The sequence below is a fragment of the Stegastes partitus genome, unplaced genomic scaffold (genome assembly GCF_000690725.1).
Source record: "Stegastes partitus isolate 25-593 unplaced genomic scaffold, Stegastes_partitus-1.0.2 Scaffold849, whole genome shotgun sequence".
Lineage (NCBI taxonomy): Eukaryota > Metazoa > Chordata > Actinopteri > Pomacentridae > Stegastes > Stegastes partitus.
The window spans coordinates 233,760-256,747 of record NW_007578580.1 but is presented as its reverse complement, the minus strand read 5'-3'; the positions used below and the strand labels follow the sequence as shown (position 1 = coordinate 256,747).

The window sequence follows — 22,988 nt, the reverse complement described above, 5'->3', positions numbered from 1 at the left end:
CCATCCATCATCTATACATGCTTAATCCTCACTCGGGTCGCAAGGGGGCTGGAGTGTATCCCAGCTGAATCAGAGTGAAGGTAGGGGACACCCTGGACAGGTCACCAGTCTATCACAGGGCTACACTTAGAGACAGACAACCAAGCACACTCACATTCACACCTACGGACAATTTAGAATCACCTGTGGGAGGAAGCTGGAGAACCCAGAGAGAACCCACGCTGCATGGGAAGAACATGCAAACTCCACACAGAAAGATCCCAGGCGTCCTAACCAGGATGCGAACCAGGGATGTTCTAGCTGTGAGGCAATGGTGCTAACCGCTGAGTCACCTTGCAGACTGTTATGAGATGTTACTCATGGAATAAAGATGAGGACTAGGTTGACTTGGCGTGGCATTAGCTAGCCATTTATTTATCATACATGACAGCAGCGTACATGCCACGTTGAACCTGGGCGCACCTCTATAACGTCATAACTCTGACTACGGTGGCCTGTAGTAACGTTTCACCACATCTCCCCTCCTTTAATGGGTAGACTGACATTTCTAACAAAGCTATAACTCGCATAGCATAAACATAAATGTAGAGAACATAACAGCTTTTAAATCTAGGACATCAGGGTAGACTGCCCTTAGTCCACAGCATTATAGGATTATTCTGCCCTTGATAGATGCTGTTCCTATTACAATAGCTATTTGGAAAGTCTTCCATAACCTCAGTTTTCACAACACAGGATTTGACCTTATGAAACAATAACTTTCTTTTGAAACTGTGACAATAACCACATTCCTCCAGACATAATAACTAGCAAAATGTAACGTACTGTACAACTTTGCCTTACAGTGTTATCCTTGTTATTTATTTATTTTTTTTCCTTTTTGTTAAATTAAACTGTAAACATAGTGTAAAGGTTTGTACTCTTGAGTGTTCAAGTGTCTATAACGTAGAGGGACTCTACGTAGAGGGACTACTCGTCCCCTGGATGTCATCTTCACACCCTCGTGTAGGGTTGGAGGCTATGGAGTACGCTGAGCAGTCAAGTCGAAATGTTCCCAAACTGTAGCCTTGTCCATGCGGCCTGAACTGATCACAGGTAGAGGGCTGCTGGGCCGCTGCACAGGAGATCTGGATGACTGCAGCTGCTGCTGCGGTGGGTTAGCAGGCTGTGGGACAACCTGCAGATGTCTCCTATTGCATTGCAGCACCGCTTCGTTGTCCGTCTCCACCAAATAGGATCGCAGCTCTCTGCACCTGCTGATGACTCTTGCAGATGTTCTCCACCCTCTCTCTCCATTCAGTTTCATCCTGACATCCTGACATCCGGGGTGTAGAACTGGAAGCGGCAGTGCAGAATGACAGCGATTGTGAAAGAACGGATAAGCTGACTTGGTATGGACGTCTTTCTGCTCGACCTGGTTCTGTCCACAGTAGCAGGTAGTAATTTATCCTCCATCATGGGAAGAGTGGTTTGAATGGGTCTTCCAGCCATGAGCAAAGCTGGGCTCACTCTTGTAGCAGCACTAGGGGTCGCTCTGTAGCACAAAAGTGCAAGGTGTGGGTCTGACTGTTTCAGGATGTGTTTCGCTGTCTGAACAGGGTGCTCCACAGCCACATTAGCCTGGGGATAATGTGGGCTAGAGGTTGTGTGCACAAACCCGTAGTCCCGGCTGAAGTCCTGAAACTCTACAGATGAGAACTGTGTGCCTTTGTCACTTACCAGTTCTAGCGGGATGCCTCACCTCACAAACATGCTCTTGAGCCTGTTAATGACTTGACGGCTCGAAGTCAATGACAAATGAGCAATTCCGATGTCCCTAGAATAATAGCCAGTCACAATGAGATAATCTTCCCTCCAGAACTCACATAGATCGGCAGCACATAGAGGGGCCCTCCGGCAGAGTTGTGGTCAGGAGAGGCTCACGTCTCTGTGTAGGCTTATTTTCGATGCAGAATTCACATGTTGACACCGTTTGTGTGTGATCTCAGCACTGATACACAGCCACCACAACGACATTCTGCCGTGTGCCCGGCATCGTGTTAGTCCTTGGTGTAATTGTTTCAGCACATTGGCCCTTAGTGCAGCAGGAATGGCCAGTCGGTCCTGGTATAGCACAAGGCCATCAGTCTCTGAAAGACATGCTCTTGCAGAATAATATCTGTGCAGAGACGGAGACAACTTCGTTTTGAGTGGTCAGCCATTCCTGATGAAACTCGCAACTCTCTGCAACTCTTCATCCTGCTGTGCGGCTGTGCGTATTTCACTGAGCTTCTGACGTGACTGGTGCATTTGTTACCACAGACTCAATATATGATTGTACCTCATGATCTGTGTTCACACACATCTGTTAGCAGGCTCCTGGAAAGGGTGTCAGCAATGACCAGTTGTTTGCCTGGGACATACTCAGCAAACACATGATATCTCAACAGTCTCATCAAGAGCCTCTGGCACCTTGGAGGTGCTTTGTCCAAATCGTATGAGTTTATAAGAGGCACTAGTGGCTTATGGTCTGTTTGTAGGTGAAAGCTGTCCATGCCCTGCACATAGCATGCAAAGCACTCGCATGCCCATACTCCTGCCAAACATTCTTTCTCGATTTGCGAGTACCTCCTCTCTGAGTCTGACAATGTGTGGGGGCACAATGCGACTGGCATTAGGCCATCCTCATGTTCTTGAAGCAGAGCTGCTCCTAAACCGTAGCTATTTGCATCAGCGCTGATGATGGTTGTCTGGTTGGCGTCGTAGTATGCAAGTGCTGGTGCTGACACGAGCATTACTTTGACATCAGATAACACCTCTTCTTGTGCATCACCCCATATCCACTTGCTCTATCTCTTTAGCAGGCTGGTGATGGGGTGCAGCTTTGTCGAGAGACCTGGCAGGAACCTCTCTACATAGTTAATGAGACCCAGGACCTGACCACATTGGTTGGACTTGGCATTTTCGTCATGGCTTCCACTTTGGCTGGGTCTGGTCTCATGCCCTCCGCACTGATGATGTGGTCAAAGTATTGTATCTCTGACTTGCTGAAATGGCACTTAACTCCTGTCAAACTTCAAGCCACTGTCTTTGACGGTCTTTTCCATAAACAAGTATGTCGTCCATCACCACGACAACTCCGTCATGACCCCTTAAAAAGCCTGACATCTGTCTTTGGAAGATCTCAGGGGCAAAAGTAATCTAAATGGCAGGTGACAGAAACAGAATCTGCCAATGGGTGTTATGAACATCGTCAACTATTGACTGCTTCCTCATCCAAAGGGATCTGCCAAAATCCGCATGAAGCATCCAGTTTGGAGAATACTTTTGTGCCAGCCAATTTTGGAGCAATATCTTCCAAGGTAGGCAGAATAAAACGCTCACGTTTCACTACTTTATTTAAGCGTTTCAGGTCTACACACACTCTCACTTGTTCTCTGTTCCTCTTTTCCACAGGAACCATCAGGGCACACCAATCGGTGGGCTCAATGACCTCTTCTTTTATGCCCATCTCTAGCATACGCTTCAGTTCAGTCTCGACTTTTGACTGAAGAGGGAAAAGGACGTGGCGTGGTGTTGTCAGAATATAGGGTTCTGTGTCTGCTTTCAGTTCAAGTTTTACAGGGTCACATCTAAGCAGGCCAATGTCCCTAAACACGTCTCCCAAAATACCTGTGTGTATGCCGTTGATGTGCTTGACAAGCCCCATCCTCTTGGCAATGCTCCCACCCAGTAGGTTGTGAGCATACAGCCCTCTTATGACAGGTGACCCAGTACTGGTATTCCCGTCCTTTAAACTGGATTGTGGCCAGGAATTTACCAACACACTGCACCTCGCCCCCAGGACTGGTGACAAACTGTCTTTTCTGAGCTTTGAGTAATCTTGGGCTCAGTGGCAGTTGGTTAAATGCAGCCTGTGACATTACAGTGATATCAGCGCCTGTGTCAATTTCAAACTTAACAGTGCAGCCGTTAACAGGTATCTCCACGAGCCACTTATCTTCTGAATTTAGCTGTTCAATTATGGCTACCTCAGCTTCAGTTACTGCTCCCAGGAAAAACACATCATCTCCTTCAGCTGTGTCACTGGAAACCACGGTCACTTCTTTTGGCATTTTCGTTTTGCAGGCTACTTTAAAATGTCCTATTTTGTTGCACTTTCTGCATCTCTTATTCTTGGCTGCACATAATAGTGTTTTCTCGTGTTGTCTTGCACAGCGTGTACACGCTACAACGGGGTTTGACTCACCATGTACCTGCTCTCTCCACCATTTTCCACCATCATCACTCCTTTTGGCGCGAAATTGTCCTCCTCATCTCAAAGCATCCACAGCACAATCTGTACACAGACAAACATTCTGCAGTTTAATTTGTCCATTCTGGCACGCTATGTGAATAGCTCTATCAAGCAAGAGGACCAGCTCCAGCTGCAACTTTTGTGACACTTCGTTGTGTCTCTGATCTGTTCCTCTTTAGTTCCTCCAAACTCACAATAATGTGTCAGCTCATATAATCCTCTGACAAAAGCTTCAACAGACTCTCCTGGATTCTGCACTCTCTTATGGATGCATGCCCTTTCATGTGTTACGTTCCGTTTCAGCACGAAATAGTTATAGTTATAGTTATAGTTATAGTTATAATTTCTCCATTACCGTGGTATAGTCGAGCTCTGGATAAGCGTCCTCACCTGACTCTCCATAGTCATACATGAAAGACTCGTAGATAGCCTCTGCATCGCTCCCCAAAGCGTAGAGAAGCATATTCACCTGCACCTTCCTGCTGTCTTTGTCCAGCTTGGACGCTATTCTGAAACGATTGAAGTGATGGCGCCACATCGGCCATTCCACTGGGCAGGTGAAGTCAAAAGGCTCTGGTGGTCCAAACTTTGCATATCTCGCTCTGTAGGTGTCCTGTCGGCCACTTCTGACACCATGTCATGAGATGTTACTCATGGAATGAAAGATGAAGACGAGGTCAACTTGGCGCAGGATTAGCTAGCCATTTATTTATCATACATGACAACAGCGTACATACCACGTTGAACCTGAACGCACCTCTATAACGTCATAACTCCGATTACGGTGGCCTGTAGTAACTTTTCACCACACAGCCCCATATATATTCAATTTATTTATGATTTATTATATTTAATAAATTTTGACGAGTGTGCTTCAGAAGGCTTTATATACAGTTGTGGATTTTTATTTATTTATTTTTTCAATTTCTTGTTTATTTTAATGCCTGGTACAACTAAAGGTACATTTGTTTTGACAAATGTAATTATAACAACAAAAGTAGCTCATAAGAGTTTAATTTAAGAGCTGATATCTGGCCATTTTCCATGATTTTCTTCTTAATAACTAAAATCACTTAAGTTCTTATCAATAGCTATGGCACTTCACTGCCAAAAACATTGCTTTTAACCATGTCCTGGATGACACAGACAGAAAAGAAAACATGGAATGCCTAAAAGCACTGTGTCTGTTTTAGTCACATGATACACACAGGAGTTAGTGCTTGATTGCATAACCATTGTTTTTGATGACTGCAGCCACGCGTCTTGCTCTCTACCAGCTTCTGACATTGTTCTGCTGTCACAGCAGCCCATTCCTGTTGCACAAATTCAAAATAATTTGCTCTGTTTTTGGGCTTGTGGTTCTCCATTTTGCATTTGATGTTTTTCCACAGGTTTTCAATTGGATGTAGATCTGGTGATTGAGCAGGGCAAGGCATGGTACCAATGTTCTGGTTCTCCATCCAGGCTTTAACTGACCTTGCCATGTGGCAAAGGGTGTTGTCTTGTTGGAAAATTCAGTCGCTGGAAGCAGGAAAGAGTTTTCCATTTGATGGAAGAAGACTGTTTTCAAGAGTAGCCCTGTACATGACCTAGTTCATTCGCTCTTCACACAAGTGTATTTGCCCTGTTCCACCCATACTGAAACAACCCCAGATGATCATTGATCCACCCCCATGTTTTACTGTAGGGGCAAGACAGTCTGGTTTGTAGGCTTCTCCAGGCTTCCTCCTAACCAGTAAGTTGGCTGAAGTGGGCATCAACTGAAAATTGGATTCATCACTGAAGAGAACCTTTGTCCAATCATCAACAGTCCAATCCTTGTGATCCCCAGCAAAGAGTAACCGGGCTTTCCTCTGCCTTTGGTTGATGAAGGGCTTCTTCCGTGCCCTGTGTGACTTCAGCCCAGCTTGAAGAAATCGGTTTCCAGCTGTCCTTGCCAAACAAATCACATTTCTCAACAATGCCCATTCATTTTTAACCCCTTAAGAACCCCACACAGAAATAGTGTGAAACAATGCACTCATCATGAAAGGATATAGTGATGTTGCACATCAAATTAAACAGCAGAACCTGGGCTACAAGACTATATGACACATTTTTACATGCCCCAAACACAACTCAAATACCAACTAAGTGAATTGTCAAATATGGAAATTGATATAGCGCCACCAAGTCAACTCTCTCGCCACATTTCTGGCTCTCACGCTTTGGTACTTTATGCAAAACGCACAAACAACCCCTCAAACAAAAGCAGATAGTCCACAGAATCCAAACATATCCATCAAAACTCTCTAAAATCAAAGCATCAGCAAGAAATAACCCAAAGAACAGCAAAAACTGAAATCGCTTCATCAGACTATAGTTGTAAAATTTTTCGTACCTTATCTGTTTTGCCACGAAAAGTTTATTTTGCCGGTAAATCCGCACCGGAATCAGTCAGTACTACTTCCTGTGTTACACTGATATCATTCCGGGTGTTTTTTGGACGTTTCGTTAGCCAAAGGGAGCCACAGAGTGAACACTCTCAGCAAGCGACTCGTCTTCAAGATGGTGTTCTGCTAATTCTGATTGGCTAAAAGTGCTGTCAATCTGATTTTGGTGGCTATTGCTATATTCCATTGGCTCTAACGAGTCGAAGGAGGTGTCAATCACTGAAATTGACCAATCCCTTTATGGAGGTACAGCCATGCATCACCACAGGAGCTTCACAGCAGTTTGATCAGCATTACGCACAGGACACGTAACACATAGAGTGGTCTGCTTGAATTTTCAAAAAAACTAAAAAACTGCTGTATTTGGATTGCATTCAACACCATTAGTGACATACAAGTGAAATATATAGTTTGTACATAAGAAAATTAAGATGGTCACAAGTGTGCAAAAATGTGCCAGTGTGCCAAAATGTGACCTCAGCTGAACTGTCTGTACTAAAAACTCTCTAATTTTGTCCTGCTTCACTTTATCAGCGTCTTTGCAGCCTTTGCAGAGACAATGTTCACATAATGTGCTATGATTTGGGAGATGTTTAGAGCTGCAGCTGGATCATTCCAAAGGGATGATTATTCCGAAAGTGTTTTTTTTTTTTTTTTAGGCGAACCTCAACATTTTTCATTTGTGCTGGGTGCCATCTTCATTTACCCTTAACCAGTAACCTATATACTGATATTTACACATCTGAACAAATCTTGCAAGTGCTCCCTTTATTTTGACACAAGAATTATTCAAACAGACTTTGTGGTTGCAGAGATAAACTGTTGTTGTTATGGGTATGTAATTTTCTAGCAGAGGCCTGAAAAATAGCTCAGGGCTGGGGTCCCTGGAGGTCTGACAACGATTCCTGACACAGGAACAGATGAGTGCACGATCATCTCGTGGGGTAGAATGACGTTTCCTGCCGCGACCAGCTAGCAATTTGGTAGTACCATGTTGGGCTTGTTTTTTCTTTGTGTAATGAACAGCTGTGTTGGAAATCTTCAGTTTTTTCGCTACCTGTCTCTCACTCAGGCCAATTTCCAGCAGTGCCAAGATGGCTGCCTTTGTGGCTTCACATAATTCTTTTGTTTTAGGCATTATGTGAGAGCTGACAACTTCTGAGTTGTGCTACGGCGTGAATGTAAGCAGGAAACCACTCTAGGCCTTTGCATGTGCAGCGCTGCTTATGACATGAAATGGCCTCTTATATACCCTGGGGATGCAATTAAGCTTCAGCATGTCAAACAGGACATAAAGTATTATGTAATCAGCTGTATTTTTTGTCATGTTGATTATATTCTTCAGGTAGTATACCTTTAGTGGTACCAGGCACTAAAATGAACAAAAAATTGAAGACAACAAGGGTGGTCTAATAATTTTTTTCTATGACTGTGTATATGTTTATATATATATACATACATATTCAACACTGTCTTTCTCTTTGCCACTCTTCCACAGCCCAGCCAACAGCTGTTGTATGCACAGTCTATCCCGTCTTTGTTGCTGAAGCTTGTTATGCCTTTAAAGAAGGCATAGGTGTCTTGTTGGAATCCCTGACTAGTCTCTGTCTTGCATGGTCACAGTTTTCGAATTTTAGATATCGGCCTGCTTTTGGCAGATTTGCCCATGTGCCATATTTCTTCCATTTCGTAACAATGCATTTAACTGTAGTCCAAGGGATATTCAGTGACTTGGAAGTGTTCTTGTATCTATCCCCTGAACCATGCTTTTCAAAAACCTATTAAAGGAGTTGCTTGGAGTGTTTTTTGTGTGTTTGCTGTGTAGTCTGTAGTCTGAAGTTCTGATTCACCACTGACTGGACCTTTCAGATACAGATGTCTTCATACTACAATTACTTGAAACACATTCAATCTCTCCATTTCACTAGCTGTTTGACATTTTGTTCCAACTGTCTGCATCTGTGTTCTATTAGGTGAGCCACTTTAAAGGGGGTGAAGTCACTATGCCATGAAAGAGTCCCTTTTTGTAAATTCTCTAAAAGCCAAATTAAACTGATCATGATTCAATGGACAAAAGCAACAATTTCTATATTTGTATTTTGTACCATTCTGATAATTTACTCCGATGCATCCTGTAACTAAACAATAACAAAGCAGCAGCTTCTTGAAGCTGATGAACAAACCTCAGTTAAATGTATTATCTTGTTGAGTTTTTGTTCAACCTAACTGCAAAATCTTCAGACAACTGAAATGTTGTAGTACTAAATTGGATGCTACTTTTCAGTTGGTAAACTACAAGTGATGTCATAGTACAACTGTAATGATAGAACCAATTGCATTCAGTCAATTTGTGTCAGAAAGTGTAATGTGAAATGGTGCCTAAGATAAGATAAGATAAAACAAGACAAGACAAGACAAGACAAGATAAGATAAGATAAGATAAGATAAGATAAGATAAGAGAAGATAAAACAAGATAAAACAAGATAAGATAAGATAATCTTTTGTTGCTCCCCACGGCAGGGGAAATTTTCATTGTTACAGCGGCAGCATCTTTCACAGCAGCATTAAACATATGCTTAATACAAACAAGAATAACAATATGTACAATATACAAATGCAGAGCAAAGGTTGGAAGCAAAAGTTTTCCCACTTTTTTCTCCCAATCAAGTTTTCATTTTTTTTTTCTCCCAATCAATTGTAGATTGCCTGATGTTCAAATGTTATAACAGTTCTTCTGAATCAATATTATTTGTTAAACTAGTTCCATTTTTGTTGGCATTTCCAGCACAGCTTTGTCCGTTCATGGCATTATCAATAGTCATAGAGCAAGATTAATAATAAAGGGAAGACTGGCTTTAAAGTAATTACCTGAACATAGCAGTAGCTTTAACTTTATTGTCATTTTATTGAGATAAGACACCAATATAACAAAATTTGGATATTGCTCCTGAGGCATAAAAACATTTAAAACAATTTAAAAAGAAAGAATTAAAGATAAACAAAACATTAAAAATAAGTACAATCTAAAAATAGAATATAAAATATAAATATAGAATATAGAAAATAAAAATTAAAGCTGCAAGGAGTGACGGCCGGGTCCTTGCCATACGATTGTTGCCCTTCGCGCATGTCAGGATTTGGCAGAAATGTCGAGACTGTCGAGTTTCGGCCAGATCAGAGTACCTACAGATCAGATCAGAGTACCTACAGCATAGTTTTAAACCACTTCCTGTTTAATGGTGAGCCAAGGTGGCGTGCATGTCTGGCAGTGGTGGCAATGTACTCTGGTGGAGATTCTGATGAAACGTGGCACCTTCAGGCAGATTGGAGCACGTGCGGCCTCGTTAGGAGCCACTTCCTGTATAATAACGAGCCGAGGTGGCGTACGTGTTGGGCCGTGGTGGCAACGTGGTCTGTCTCAGACTAGGAGGACGCATGTAAAGTTTGAAGCACGTAGAGACCAGTTGCACAGCACGTCCCGTTTTATGGCATTTTATGATGTTCCGGCGAAATTCTACAGGCCACCATTTTGACGCTGTTAGACTTTTGTGAGTGTTTTAATAACTGTCAGTCACCACCTCCTGTAGTTTGTGGTGGCCAAATTTCAGGTGTGTACAATGAACCCCGTAGGAGCAGATAGATTTTGAAAATGGAAAAACGCGACAAAATTGGTCATCATTATTCCAAAATGGCAGACTTCCTGTTGGGTTTAGGGCTTGGCCCTGATTGACATTTTTATGCATCCCAACCTGCTACATATGTCCACTGAATGTCATAGGTCTAGGTGAAACAGCCTTCCGACAAGACTCTGTTGAGTGCCAGACACACAGCGAAAATGCAAAACACGCCCTCAGACTTTTGCAGAGTGTTTTATTAACTTTTAATGACTGCCTCCTGTAGTTTGTGCTGGCCAAATTTCAAGTGTGTACAACATAACCCCCGAGGAGGAGATAGATTTTGAAAATGACTGAAAATGGCCAAAAAAAAGCGAAAATCGCTTGGCATGGACTTTTCTGTGCGTCGCGACCTGTTACATTTGTGTGGCAAATTTTGTAGCTCTTAGGGAAACGTAGCCCCAATGGGACTCTGTTGAAATTTTGTAGGGGGCGCAGTTGAGCCGTGTTTCATTGGCGCTGGTCGAGTTTTTTGTGTGTCCCAACCTGCTCATATGCCTACCAAATATCATAGCTTTAGATCAAGCGTGCTTCCGATGGGAATTTTCAAGGGGATGCTGTGGAGCCATTTTACCACTGACATGCCCAAGTCCCCTATGATATTGCGATTTTCGCCAGTTGTGATGTGCGTGGCAATTTTGGTGAGTTTTTGAGCACATTTAGGTCCTCAAAAATGCATTTCAAGACTATAATAATAATAATCACGAGGGTTACAATAGGGTCCTTGCACTGTTAGTGCTTGGACCCTAATAAAAATATAAAATGCATCAGTCAGCAGCGATATTTGAAACAGTGGGTCATGTATAAACAATTTCACAGTTTTTAAGGCACACAGGTTTAAAATTGTACCGTTACTAAGCCTTTCTTGAGTTTAAGTGACTGACTGGAGGTGGGGATAGGGCCTCAAGTCATGTTCATTACTGTAACAGCTTGGCAGAAGAAGCTGTTTTTTAGTCTTGTAGTTTGTGATACATTTGTCCTGTATCGTCTACCAGAGGGAAGTAGTTGGACGTGGTAATAGCCTGGATGTGAGGCCCTTCTGGCCCTTCTTGCTGCAGCTGGCAAAACACACTTTGATGCAGTACATGGTGATACTCTCCACAGCACACCTGTAGAAGTTTTCCAGAAGTCTTTGTGGCAGACCAGCTCTCCTCAGCTTCCTCAGGAAGAAGAGATGCTGTTGTGCCTTCCCAATGATGGTGGATGTGTGTGAAACCCAGGAGAGATGTTTACTCTTACTCCACTGTCTTACCGTTGATATACACTGGGTTGTGCATGCTGGTCCTCTTCTTTTTGAAGTCCACTACAGCCTCCTTTGTCTTCTTGATGTTCAGGATGAATTTGTTAGTGGTACACCTAGCTCCAAGGTTTTGCGCCTCATCCCTGTATGCTGACTCTTTATTGTTGGAGATCAGGCCCATGACTGTGTCATCTGCGAACTTAATGACAGTGTTTGTTGTATGGACAAGCTGACCGTCATGGGTGAAGAGTGTATATAGGACAGGGCTCAGGACACACCCCTGAGGAACACCACTGTTCAGAGTAAAAGTAAAGTATGTTTGTTTTCCCAGCCTGACAATCTGGGCATGGTTAGTCAGGAAGTTCAGAACCCAGCTGCAGATGGTTGTGTTTAGGGCTACTCCATGAAGTTTGGACACTAGGATTAAGCTCTGACTTATTATAAAAAACACTAGAGGCCCTTGCATGTAATCACATTCACTTTGTCTCCTTCCCACTTGCATATAAATACAATCAGGATATGTATAATGGGCCATCATGCTAATGACGGCTTTCAAATACAGCTGAACAGTTTGTAATAATAAACTCCTCTTCGTTAGGAGAACACACTCAATTGCTTTCACTTAGACGGCTCTACTCTCAGCTGCTGGTCTTATTTCACACAGTGTATTCAGATGCCACAGTACCTTTAAAGAAAAGCGGGAAGAATGTGAAGAAGCAGCAGTTTAATTGGGCATGCAGTAGCACAGGATTGCAGTTTGTCAAGATACAACGTACATCAATAAGTGATGATGTTCTATGGGCTTGCAACACTCACCATGCTCATGGATATTTACGCAATGTGGATAGGCTTGTTGGGTTTCCTGTGGGACTGAGACTGAGCTAGTATTTTGTGTTGCTGAGATTTTGTTTATGTAAATCTCTGCCACAAATGACATTGTTTCTTCTTATCATAAATCTACTAAACTGCTAAATGACAAATTGCAAATTTGGTACAGGTGAAGTTTGAGGGAAACCACTGCATGGATGGGCACACTGTTTTGGTGTGAGTGTTTTCACACTGCACAACATAGAAAGGTACAGTTCCTTGATAAGGCATGTTAGTGACAAACAACAGTGATTGCTTTTGCCTGCGAGCTGTTCAACTAACTGTGGCTGTGACTGCTTGTGCCATTCCTCCCTGCAATAGCAATAAAGCAGATCCTCTGATTAAATAGCACAGAATATGCCCATAGCTGGTTGCTTAGACATTCCTTTAAAGAAAAATAGCACTGCTGATAAAACTCCATCAAAATCGTAAAAAGTACATAACGTCTTGACCAAAAAAGGCATCCCACTGGTCTGTAAAACAGGAAAATCAGGAAATGTTTTCTTTTGCACCAACTGTAGCTTCACAAAGCTGTCTAAAGGCAGTGAGTAAACAGTAGAATAAAGGGCCTTTCACACAGGATGCTGTGAAACCCATTAATTTCAGTGGCTTGCGCAGCGTAACGGCGCTGCTGCCAGCAAAGCACACATGCAGTGCAGTGCGCAGGTCGAGGAGGTTGCAGGCTCATCGCAGTCAAAGTTCAGTTATGTTGAACTCTGACCCTTGCGTGATATTATATATACAATCTTACAACTGTAGAATTTCATTTTGCAGACACTTTTATCAAAAGCGACGTACATCTGAGAGTAGGTACAACACAAGCAAGGATCTAGTCAGGAGAAACAACCTGGATAAGTTCAAGTGTGATCGGACATGGATGCCAATAGCAGACTGTGTGGGAGGTAATAGGAAATGTTTTTTCTCCCCCCCCAGTCTGTCAAGTGCAGTGGTGTTCAGTGAAAAGCTGGGTCTTTTCTTGAAGACTGAGAGGGACTCTGCAGATCAAGCAGAGTTTGGTAACTCGTTCCACCACGAGGGAACCACAGAGGAGAAGAGTCCAGCTGTCAACCTTGGGCCCTGTTGTGATGGTTGTATCAAGCACCTTTTGTTGACCGAGCATAGTGAGTGTAGACCCGAATGACAGAGTTCAGGTAGGAGGGAGCTGTTCTCATTGTAGTTTTGTGGGCAAGCGTCAGAGTTTTGAATTTGATGCAGGCAGCAACTGGAAGCCAGTGAAGAGATCTGGACAGTGAGGTGACGAGCTTTTTTTGGATGGTTGAAAACTAGACGTGCTGCTGGGCTCTGGATAATCTGCAGAGGTTTGACCATGCATGCTGGGAGGCCTGCCAGTAAGGAGTAGCACGGTTCGGACACTTCTCCCCTCCAGGATGCTCTGAAATATCTCCCTGAGAGGTAAAACATAAACCAGCGGAGGGCAGATCCTGAGATGCCAAGCTCAGTGACTGTAGAGAGGAGGATGTGGAGGTTAACCGTGTCAAAGGCAGCTGACAGATCTAACAACAAAAGAACTGAAGACTGTCCAGCAGCTCTTGCAGAACGCAGTGATTCTGTTATAGATAAGAGTGCAGTCTCAGTAGTGAGATGCTGTTTAAAACCAGACTGACACGTCTATACTGTATAAACCATTAGAAACAAGGCATCTTGCCTGGGACGGAGGACAAAGTGAAGGAAAAGCTTCCTTCTGGAATTATGTGTCACATTATGAATTATCTCATTATGTGACACAACTTTGCGGTTGTATGGAAACATGGGGAGGATAGCCTTTGCTTGAAAACAGGTTTCCGTTCAAGTTGGCATACCAGGTGTGTTTTACCAGTTAGAGTTTACTTTTTAGAGATATGTGGTTAACAGAATAGCAATGCCACCAACATATTATCATATCATATTGTTTGGTTTGTATTGTTTGTCTGTTCTCCATCTGCTATCCTGCTATCCCCACCCCAAACCCTCCTACTATCCCCCACTCCAAACCCCCCTCATCCGATCTGGTTGAGACAGATGGTCACCTTCCCTGAGCCTGGTACTGTTACAGTTTTTTTTTTTTTTCCTCCTCGTTCAATGGGGGAGGGAGTTTGGTTCCTTCCCATTATCGCGGACTGCTTGCTCATAGGGAATCCAAAGGAAACTTTGAAATGTTGGTTTCTCTGTTCTTTGTTCAAAATTTGTAAGGGTTCACCTTACTATCTGAAATATTGTGAGATAACATACATTGTGAATTGGCACTATACAAATAAAATTGAACAAAATTGAATATAATGATCTTACAGAATATAATACACCCCTTCTTCTTCATACTAGCAAGGCTGGTGCTAACACTTTCCTCTTAGCACGGCACTCTTTGCAAAGATGTATTTGCAACAAGTGTTCAGCCCCACTGGAAGTTTTGAAAACTCTGCCTATTTTGCTCATTAATCCATGACACAAGCTGTGCGCAGAACCCTGCGGCAAGGGTAGCACATACCACTATGAAAGGGGCATGACAAAATATTGAAAAACCTGGTAGTCTACATCCCACATGTTTAACCAAGACTGTCATTTTGATAATGACCCCTACAATGAAAATCACATTTATTTATTTTTTTACTTTTTTAACATGTCTTTTTGGTGTATCATGAGTAAAATAAGCAGTTAACAGAATAGCTGAGCATTTCAACCTTGAAACTGCAGTGTAGCAACACAGTCTCATAACAAACAGCTCCTGACAACCAGGGTTTCATTAGTAACAATTGTATACAACAAGTCCTATCATCTTGGGGGGCTGGGGTTTTCAACATTATTTTTTCTTAATTACAATTGATTTTCTGTGGCATACAGTAGTTTCACAGTGAGTAGAGTTACAGGTTAGATGATGTGCTTAAGCTGTAGCAAGCAGAGGAGAGAAGGTAGAAAAAGAAGTGACTTTACAAATCTGTATATTAGATCACTGTTGCTTCCTCAATCAAGAGGATTCAGCAGTGGAGAGTTACATCTAAGTCATTGAGCAGTGAGAGGGGCTATGAAAACAGTTTGTAAAACAATGTTGGTAAGAGATAGATTTCAGTAACTGTAAAGTCCAGCAACTTCAGTAATCCAGCTATTATAGTCTATTGCTTACCTATCATTTGAAAATAAGTGTTATCATATAGACCATCACAAGTTGTGATGTAGTTCCTTGTTGATCCAAATAAACAATCTGATGCTACATGTGAACGAGGGGTCATAAATTTAATAGTCTGATTCACTGGGTGTAGATTGTAAGGAAGGAGTACTGGGACAGACCTACTTGCTTCTTTCCGTGAATGATTATAAAGATCTGCAAGTTTATTCTACAAAAATATGTTTACAACAACATTTTACACCAGTATTTGCTGTTTATCAGGAATGTTCTGGCATGTTTGCTCACTGGTTATACAAAAAGATTTCCTTTCTAAGCATGTTCCAACAACTTTCCTTGTGACACTATTTTTGCATGAGCAGTGTCGTTACATTCTTGGGCTTAGCCCCACCCAAGTGGATTGTTAAAGGTAGACAAACAAGTCAGTTTTCAAAAGTGTTTTATCACATTCTGTGTGTAAATGTCACTCCCAGAATTTAGTGCAGTAAGTCAAACAAGCTGATTAGAATTTACCAACAACCAGCTGTGCTCCCTGTAGTCCAAGAGTATCCTGGATTGCAGAAGGTCAGTAAGTCGTTTTCAATGGTTAATCATACCAAGTCCAGCAGATACTGAGCAGGTATAATACCTCATATACAATATTTGAACACACTTTATGACAAAAATGATTGCTAAAATGTATTGCCCATAGAGAGCTCAACCTGATATTAAAGACTGATTAAAAAAAAAATAAATAAATTAAAAAGTGTGGAAACATAAAGTTTGCCATGCATCACACACTGTATGCATAGAAGCCATGCATGAGCAGCAACAGCCACAAATCCACCTCTGATATATTCTGACAGTGGACCGAATGATTCTGTGCCTTTACACAACGCTTTACGACACAACCTGAAGCCCTGCACCTCCCTCCTTCGCACTTCATCCCTTGTTTCCATTCAGCATACCCTCCATTTCCAGCCTGATGCACTGTATATTTCAGCATTTTCCCCTGTGGCAACGGGGGGAGGGGGCTGGCTGTAAAATTGAGGGGCTTCCTACATGGACAATTTGTTGCCTACAATATTTAGACCGGGGATGTGGTCTGAAACTTTTTTTTTTCTTGTTTTTGTCTTTCTCTCAACAGAGGTCTTTCTGCAGTGCCATGGTGGACGAACTGCGGGTTTCCCTCAAGTGCCAGCGTCGGCTCAAACACAAGCCCCAGCCGCCTGTCATGGTGAAAACCGAGGAGGTCATCAACATGCACACCTTCAACGACCGAAGACTGCCAGGGAAAGAGACCATGGCCTAAAATGGGAATCTCAATCACTTTCTCATCCTCTTTCCTGTACTGATGTGGTGTGCAAAGACACTGGGGAAAAGGGGGTGGGAAAATGGTAAAGGGGGTGGGGGGGCAATGGGTTGTAATGGTTGGCAGTTGAATTAATTTGAAGATAGAGCAGAGTTACTTAGTAGTATATCAGTATATTGATGAAATGTCATTATTGTTTCCTTATAAATAGCTTGAGATATGAGATTCAACAATATTTCCTGTGGAAATAATTTGAACCTGGATGAAATTTCTGCGAGTTACCTCATTACTCTGACCACCTTGGCAAGGCAGCAAACTACAGGTGCCAGGATTTTCAAAACCCAGGTGTTGAAGAGAGACGTCTGGAAATGAATCCGAAGTGGGACAGAGGTGGTCCCTTTAAGAAAAGGCAAAAGAATTGGACCTATCATCAGTAGCTTTTGCTTAGTCAGTCTTTCATTGCACAGCTCAAAACAGGATGGCCAAGCACTAAGAGCATCTCAGAGGTTGCAAGCATACATAGAGATGCTACCTGGATGAGTTGGGAGAAGAGTTTGTGAAGGATTGTTTATTTACAAATGTTATGAATAGAATGACCACATGGGCACTTAATAAAATTTAACTCAAACCCTAAAGATTATGGTGAGCTCAGTGCTCCCAAAATGTACAGAGAGGCTTTGGTTAGACACTTATATTGACTGACATAAAAAATGAGAATACTGTATATCATCCATCAGGCAATAAGTGATATAATTTATTTGCGTTTCAGAGTACTAACACTTTTGGTCTTTATTAATAGAGGGGTGGAGGCAATTTTTAGAACTTATATGGTGAAATTCAAATAGAGAAAGCAGACGTAGGGGCAATAGAGTGTGCTGTGAATGTCCATGGATCAGCCAAAAGTCACAGAGGATTCTATGGAGGTATGGTGCTTTCAGACAGTGAGTGGCTGCCATCATTGCCAGCTGCAACAGCGGCATTCTCTGTTTCAAATCCTTGTGGCAGTACCTTATTGCTCCCACCTGCCTCCGATCCTACCATCCTGTATACTGTGTAATCTCATCAAACAGCTTTACAGAGTGGATTGTAGCTTAAAACAGAGGAATGATAAGCAATATGACATGATCAAAAAGATAGTAATACTGTAACACTGAAAGTTTTGCTAATTTGTAACATAAACAATACCACCAAGTAGTCAGATGTTTAAGCTGATCTGGTGAATGGCACACTTCTACGAGTGAAGAAGTGTGCCATTCAGATGTCTCAGTACCTGTAGAATTCACTCTAATATTGTTTTCCTCTCTGTGGTGTCTCTTGTTGCCATGGTCACACAGTAATCAGCGACGACAGCAGCACAGAGCTGTGCACATCCACAAGAGCAGTAGCTGCCATGTTTACATTGCAAACAATGGAGGCATCTGCTTGCTGTCTGAAAACATCTCTGTCACTAAGAAATAACTTGGATGATGTGGGCATGGCTCACCAAGTATAAATTCACAGCAATCACACAACACACAAACTCTATTTATTCAAAATATTTATTGTTTTATTTATGAAAGTCTTTATTTATATATCTATGGACTGGATTTTCACAGCTGCAGTGAATTCACCTCACTTCAACTCTGTATGGGTACACACAGTTGTTGTTTCTGTTTGTTTGTTTTTTGCTCAGTGTCAAGTCTCCAGTTTCATTTTGTACTTCTGTGGCTTTTTTTCTTTTCTTTGGCAGCGACGCTCCACATTTACTTGTGCAAATGCAATTTCTATGAAAAAGTGTTTTTGTACGAAGAGACTCAAAATTTTGTAATGATTTTTATCAACACAAAACACACAACGAGGAGTGTCATCCATGGCAAAGGGGTGGTACTCCAGGCTGGTAGTGCAGGACGCTTTCCTAGAAACTAGACAGAGCCGACAAACACACACACCTAAGAGTGAAAGATGCACCCATCCTCCATGGAGCAGATTCACGTCAATTAGTGCTCTACTCTCCAGAAGAGATGCAGTGTATTCTGCTAAAGCATTAGTGGCATAATGTTGTTTTGAAGAAGAAGAAAAAGTAAACTATTTTTATCATGTATAGGAATCATATTTAAAGAAAGATATTTTTACCGCACATGGAAGGAAAGTAGTGAAAAAACTGGTTAGAGCAAATGTATACTGTACACACAGGTAGGAAGGAAGCTTGTTGATGATGCTTATCATTCTACAGCCCATATTGCTGATAGAATGCAAGAATCCAGTGCTGAACAGTCGTGTGTAAATGGTTTAAAAAGGAAAATGATGTATTTAAAAAATAAAAATAAAAAAAAGAACCCTTAACTAATTTTGAACTTGTTGTGAAAACAAAATTCAGTGCACACAGTTTACCCTTTGAAGTTGATGCACAAGTTTAAAGAAAATAAAAAAGTATTCACAACTTTGTCTGTCTCTTTATTAAATGTTAGTGCATGATTGAAAGATGGCAAGATAACAATGGGGAAAAAAAGGCAGCACTAAAAAAAAAAAGAGTTCTGACTTCTCTTTTAGAATAATTCTGATTTTATATTCAGACAACAAAGTCAGAATTTGAATGTTATAAAGTGTAAGCTGTAAAAATATCTTAAAACCAAGCATGTGGGCTGTCTTAAGGATGGGATGGAAGCAGGGCATTGTTCTGAAAATCACATTTGGTAAGATTGTGTAACACATAGAGGAGCATCTATATTTAGTACAACCACCGTGCTGATTATAATGAATAGTGTATCTGCAGAAATAAAGGCTGATCGGGGTAATTCATTGAACACTATGAAACTCCCTCTTAGTTGTTTACAATTTCAGGAAAGCTAAAGAACATTCAAGTGTGTTCAGTTATCTTCTCATCCTGCTATAAAGCATCTTTTCAGCAATGGAAACTGGTTACATGCTTTGAAGTTCACTCAGCAGAGACTAAACCATTTGACGAGGTCACTGCATAACTAATCCCTGACCTCTGTCAAGGATTTTGTTTGAAGCTCACCACAATGACTCAGCACAATGTCAACCAATCAGATTAAATCATCTATCCTTCTTGCCCTGACCCTAAGGAAAGCATGCTGTGGGAGATCCAGCCGAAGGTTACGTTGAACACATTTGTACTTAGTTTTCTGCCCTGGTGGTCTGGAGAGGACTGCGGCTGACTTTGGCTTCATATGTGTCTGACAGCAGACTGACCCTGGAATTAGAGCTCTATCAGTGCATATTTGTGGTGTTTCCATTTACCTATCTACTGACCGCTATACTATAGTTTGACTTTTGGTAAGGGAACAGGGCTCTTCCATCACCCAAAACATGCAGGTGCTTCTGAATTTCATATTAATATCATAAAGAACAGAATGACGTTTCACTCACTTGCACCGTTCAGAGGTGGATTTATACTTATTTATTACTATAACCTCTAAATTTCAAGTGAATTATTGTCTTTGGTTATGAAAGGTTTCTCAGGCCACAGGCCCCACATAAGACAGGTCTGTCTGTCTGTCTGTTTGTTGAATTCTTTTATTGGTTTATTTATTTTAAATCCCTTTCTTACACCAATCACATCAACAAATGTATCACAAAAATCTGGGAACTTCAGGTGCTTCTTAAACATTACCTTTTGATAGTCTCTCTCATGGATTCAATTCAGTTAAATTCTATTTTATTTATATAGGGCAAATCCACAACATATGAGTTAGTGACATCCCTCTTTTAGTGCAGAGGGAAGGAGTCTGAGGGGAGGAGCCAGGCATGTCTCATTTACATGTCATTTATTGTGTGTGGCCTTGGGGCAGCCAAGTATCCCATGATGCATTTCACACCAACAGCAGCAAAGGCCAAGGAGGAAATTTTCCTAGGTAATAAAAGTTTTTGTCAATACTACTGGTATTGTGACACAAAATGTACCTTTAAAATTATTGTCGTAGTTGTATAAATGCCAAATATGTGGTCAATTGATCAAGAAAAAGCCTGCTTAAAAATGTGCTCCAATGATTTCAGAGATGTGAGCGTCCTGGTTAGACAGCCCTGACATGCCATCAGCGCTCACAGTAGCCTGCTGAGAGCAGTCTTATCTCAGCAAGACTTTTTGAAATCTGCCGCTGGCTCTGACAATTCTGTTGCGGTTAAACAGGGATTACGTAGTTTTGCGTTTATCTAACGGTCACAGTTTGGCCTCACAGTGTAATTTGTTTATTGTTCACAGGCAAATTGGTTTGAATTAGGTCAAAGTCAATTTTCAGAACTTTATATTGTTTTTCAATGTTGTACTCGATCATTGAATTTGTACTTCGTACAAACCTGTAGTACAACCTTGTTCTATCCCTTTGACTGTAACTGTGCACTGAAAATAACATTTAAGCAATATTTTATTGGAGGGACAACAGGATAAACCCAGGTCCTCCCTTACTGCTGGGAGATTCCACAGAACATCAGCAGCTCTGGACCTTCTGACAAAGCATCTTTAGCAGCATGATGATGTTAATAGAAACTGAAGGCTGACCAGCTCCACTAAAGAATATCAGGAGGCACAATGTTTTTTTGTTTTTTTTTTTCATCTGTGCTCTGCACTCTTAAAACTACATTTTGTGTCACAATTACAGTAGTATTTACATAAAACTTCTCTTATCTTTGTAGGTTTTCTTGTTGGCCTTTGTCACTGGTTGGTGTGAAATGCAGCATGGAAGACTTGGTTACCCCAAGGCCACACACAATGGAAATTATATGTAAATGAGGCACTCTTGGCCCCTTCCTTCAGACTCCTCCCCTCCACACCATAAGAGGGACTGAAAGCTGTCACTGAAAACAGGACTTTGAAACATTGTTTAAAATAAACGTTGTCTTTTAAAAATATCCCATTGTCTTCAAAAGCAAAGACATGAAGAAAAATGAAGAAAAAATTAAAATTGTTTCAATGACAAATTCTTTTTTTTCATTGCCAACCTATACTGTCTCTGTTTTAGCCCCATAGTTTCTGAGATGTCTTGGGCCAAATACAACAACTTCAGTTCCATCTGAATTTAAATAAAGAAAATCATCCAGGTGTTTATGTCCTGAGACATGCCTGAAGTTTGACTACCTGATTGGTTTTATTTGACTTCATAGACAAATATAATTGGGTGTCATCTGCACAACAGTGGAAATTTATGCAGCGCTTTTGTTGAAAAGGCCAGTCCAGCTCATACAGTCTTGTTTTTTCAGACTAGTCGTTTCTTATTGGTTAACTTAGCTGTCAATCATCACAGCCAGCCAATCACGTTCCACCACCAATTTGTCTAGCCCCGCCCACTGCGTCTGCCGTTAGCGTTTCCAATCGCGGATCATTAGATCGTGGCGCAGACGGCTGGAGTGGTGGAAGTTTCCTGAAGTGATGTGCGTGAATGATAAAGTGAGTAAACAGCTTAGGATAGCTCTGGGTAATGTTGCTGTGGTTCAATGTTATGTAAAATGCATATATTGATGTCAATAATTATAGTCACGTTCGTGTTAGCTAAAATGCTATATTAGCTTACTGTGGTGTTGCGCTAATCGAGGCTAATTCTAACAATATGTGTAAATGGGCTTGTTAGCTTCTGTATGTAGCGCCCATTGAGCTAAAATCCCCCAGTTATGGCATTTTTGGAGCCTTTCTCTCAGTTTACTCATATTGTGTGAGAGTTGTAAACTTATACATATTTTCTATCTGCATTTATATGCATGGCTTGTGTTTATATTGTGAATACTGGTAATTATTAGGTGATCAGTTCTGTTTATCAGTTCGGTCACATCCTCACCGAGCCGGAGCCAAGAGGGGGAAAGTGAAGCTACGCCAGACTCTGTTGAGGTAAGTTACTCTCCTTTTCTTTCTTTTCTTTAATGATCGCTAGTCTGTTTTCATTCAGTATTGTTCCAGTACGGTTAAATGTGATTGCAGCATAGACTGTATAAAAGATGGACGTAGCAACCAGCCCTGAAAAATGAAGCCAACCCGAAAGTGTCAAAAACCTGCAATATCACTACGTCTGCTAGTCCTGGCTCCAAAAAGGCCTGGCTCCCATAGACTTGAATTGTAAAAGAAGTGATCACAGATCATGAAATACCGCATTCCTACAGCTCAG

At 41.7% G+C, this 22,988-nt stretch overlaps 1 protein-coding gene across 1 annotated transcript in view; it reads left to right on the top strand.

The window, feature by feature from the left end:
• LOC103365520 (glutamate receptor ionotropic, kainate 2) overlaps positions 1–16,896 on the top strand; it is a gene marked incomplete at its 5' end in the record, with an annotated part of 88,599 nt that extends 71,703 nt beyond the window's left edge. The window contains one exon of the mRNA XM_008292976.1: positions 16,732–16,896. Coding sequence (XP_008291198.1) covers positions 16,732–16,896 — 165 coding nt within the window. The remainder of the gene's footprint in view (positions 1–16,731) is intronic.
• Between the last annotated feature and the right edge of the window lie 6,092 nt (positions 16,897–22,988).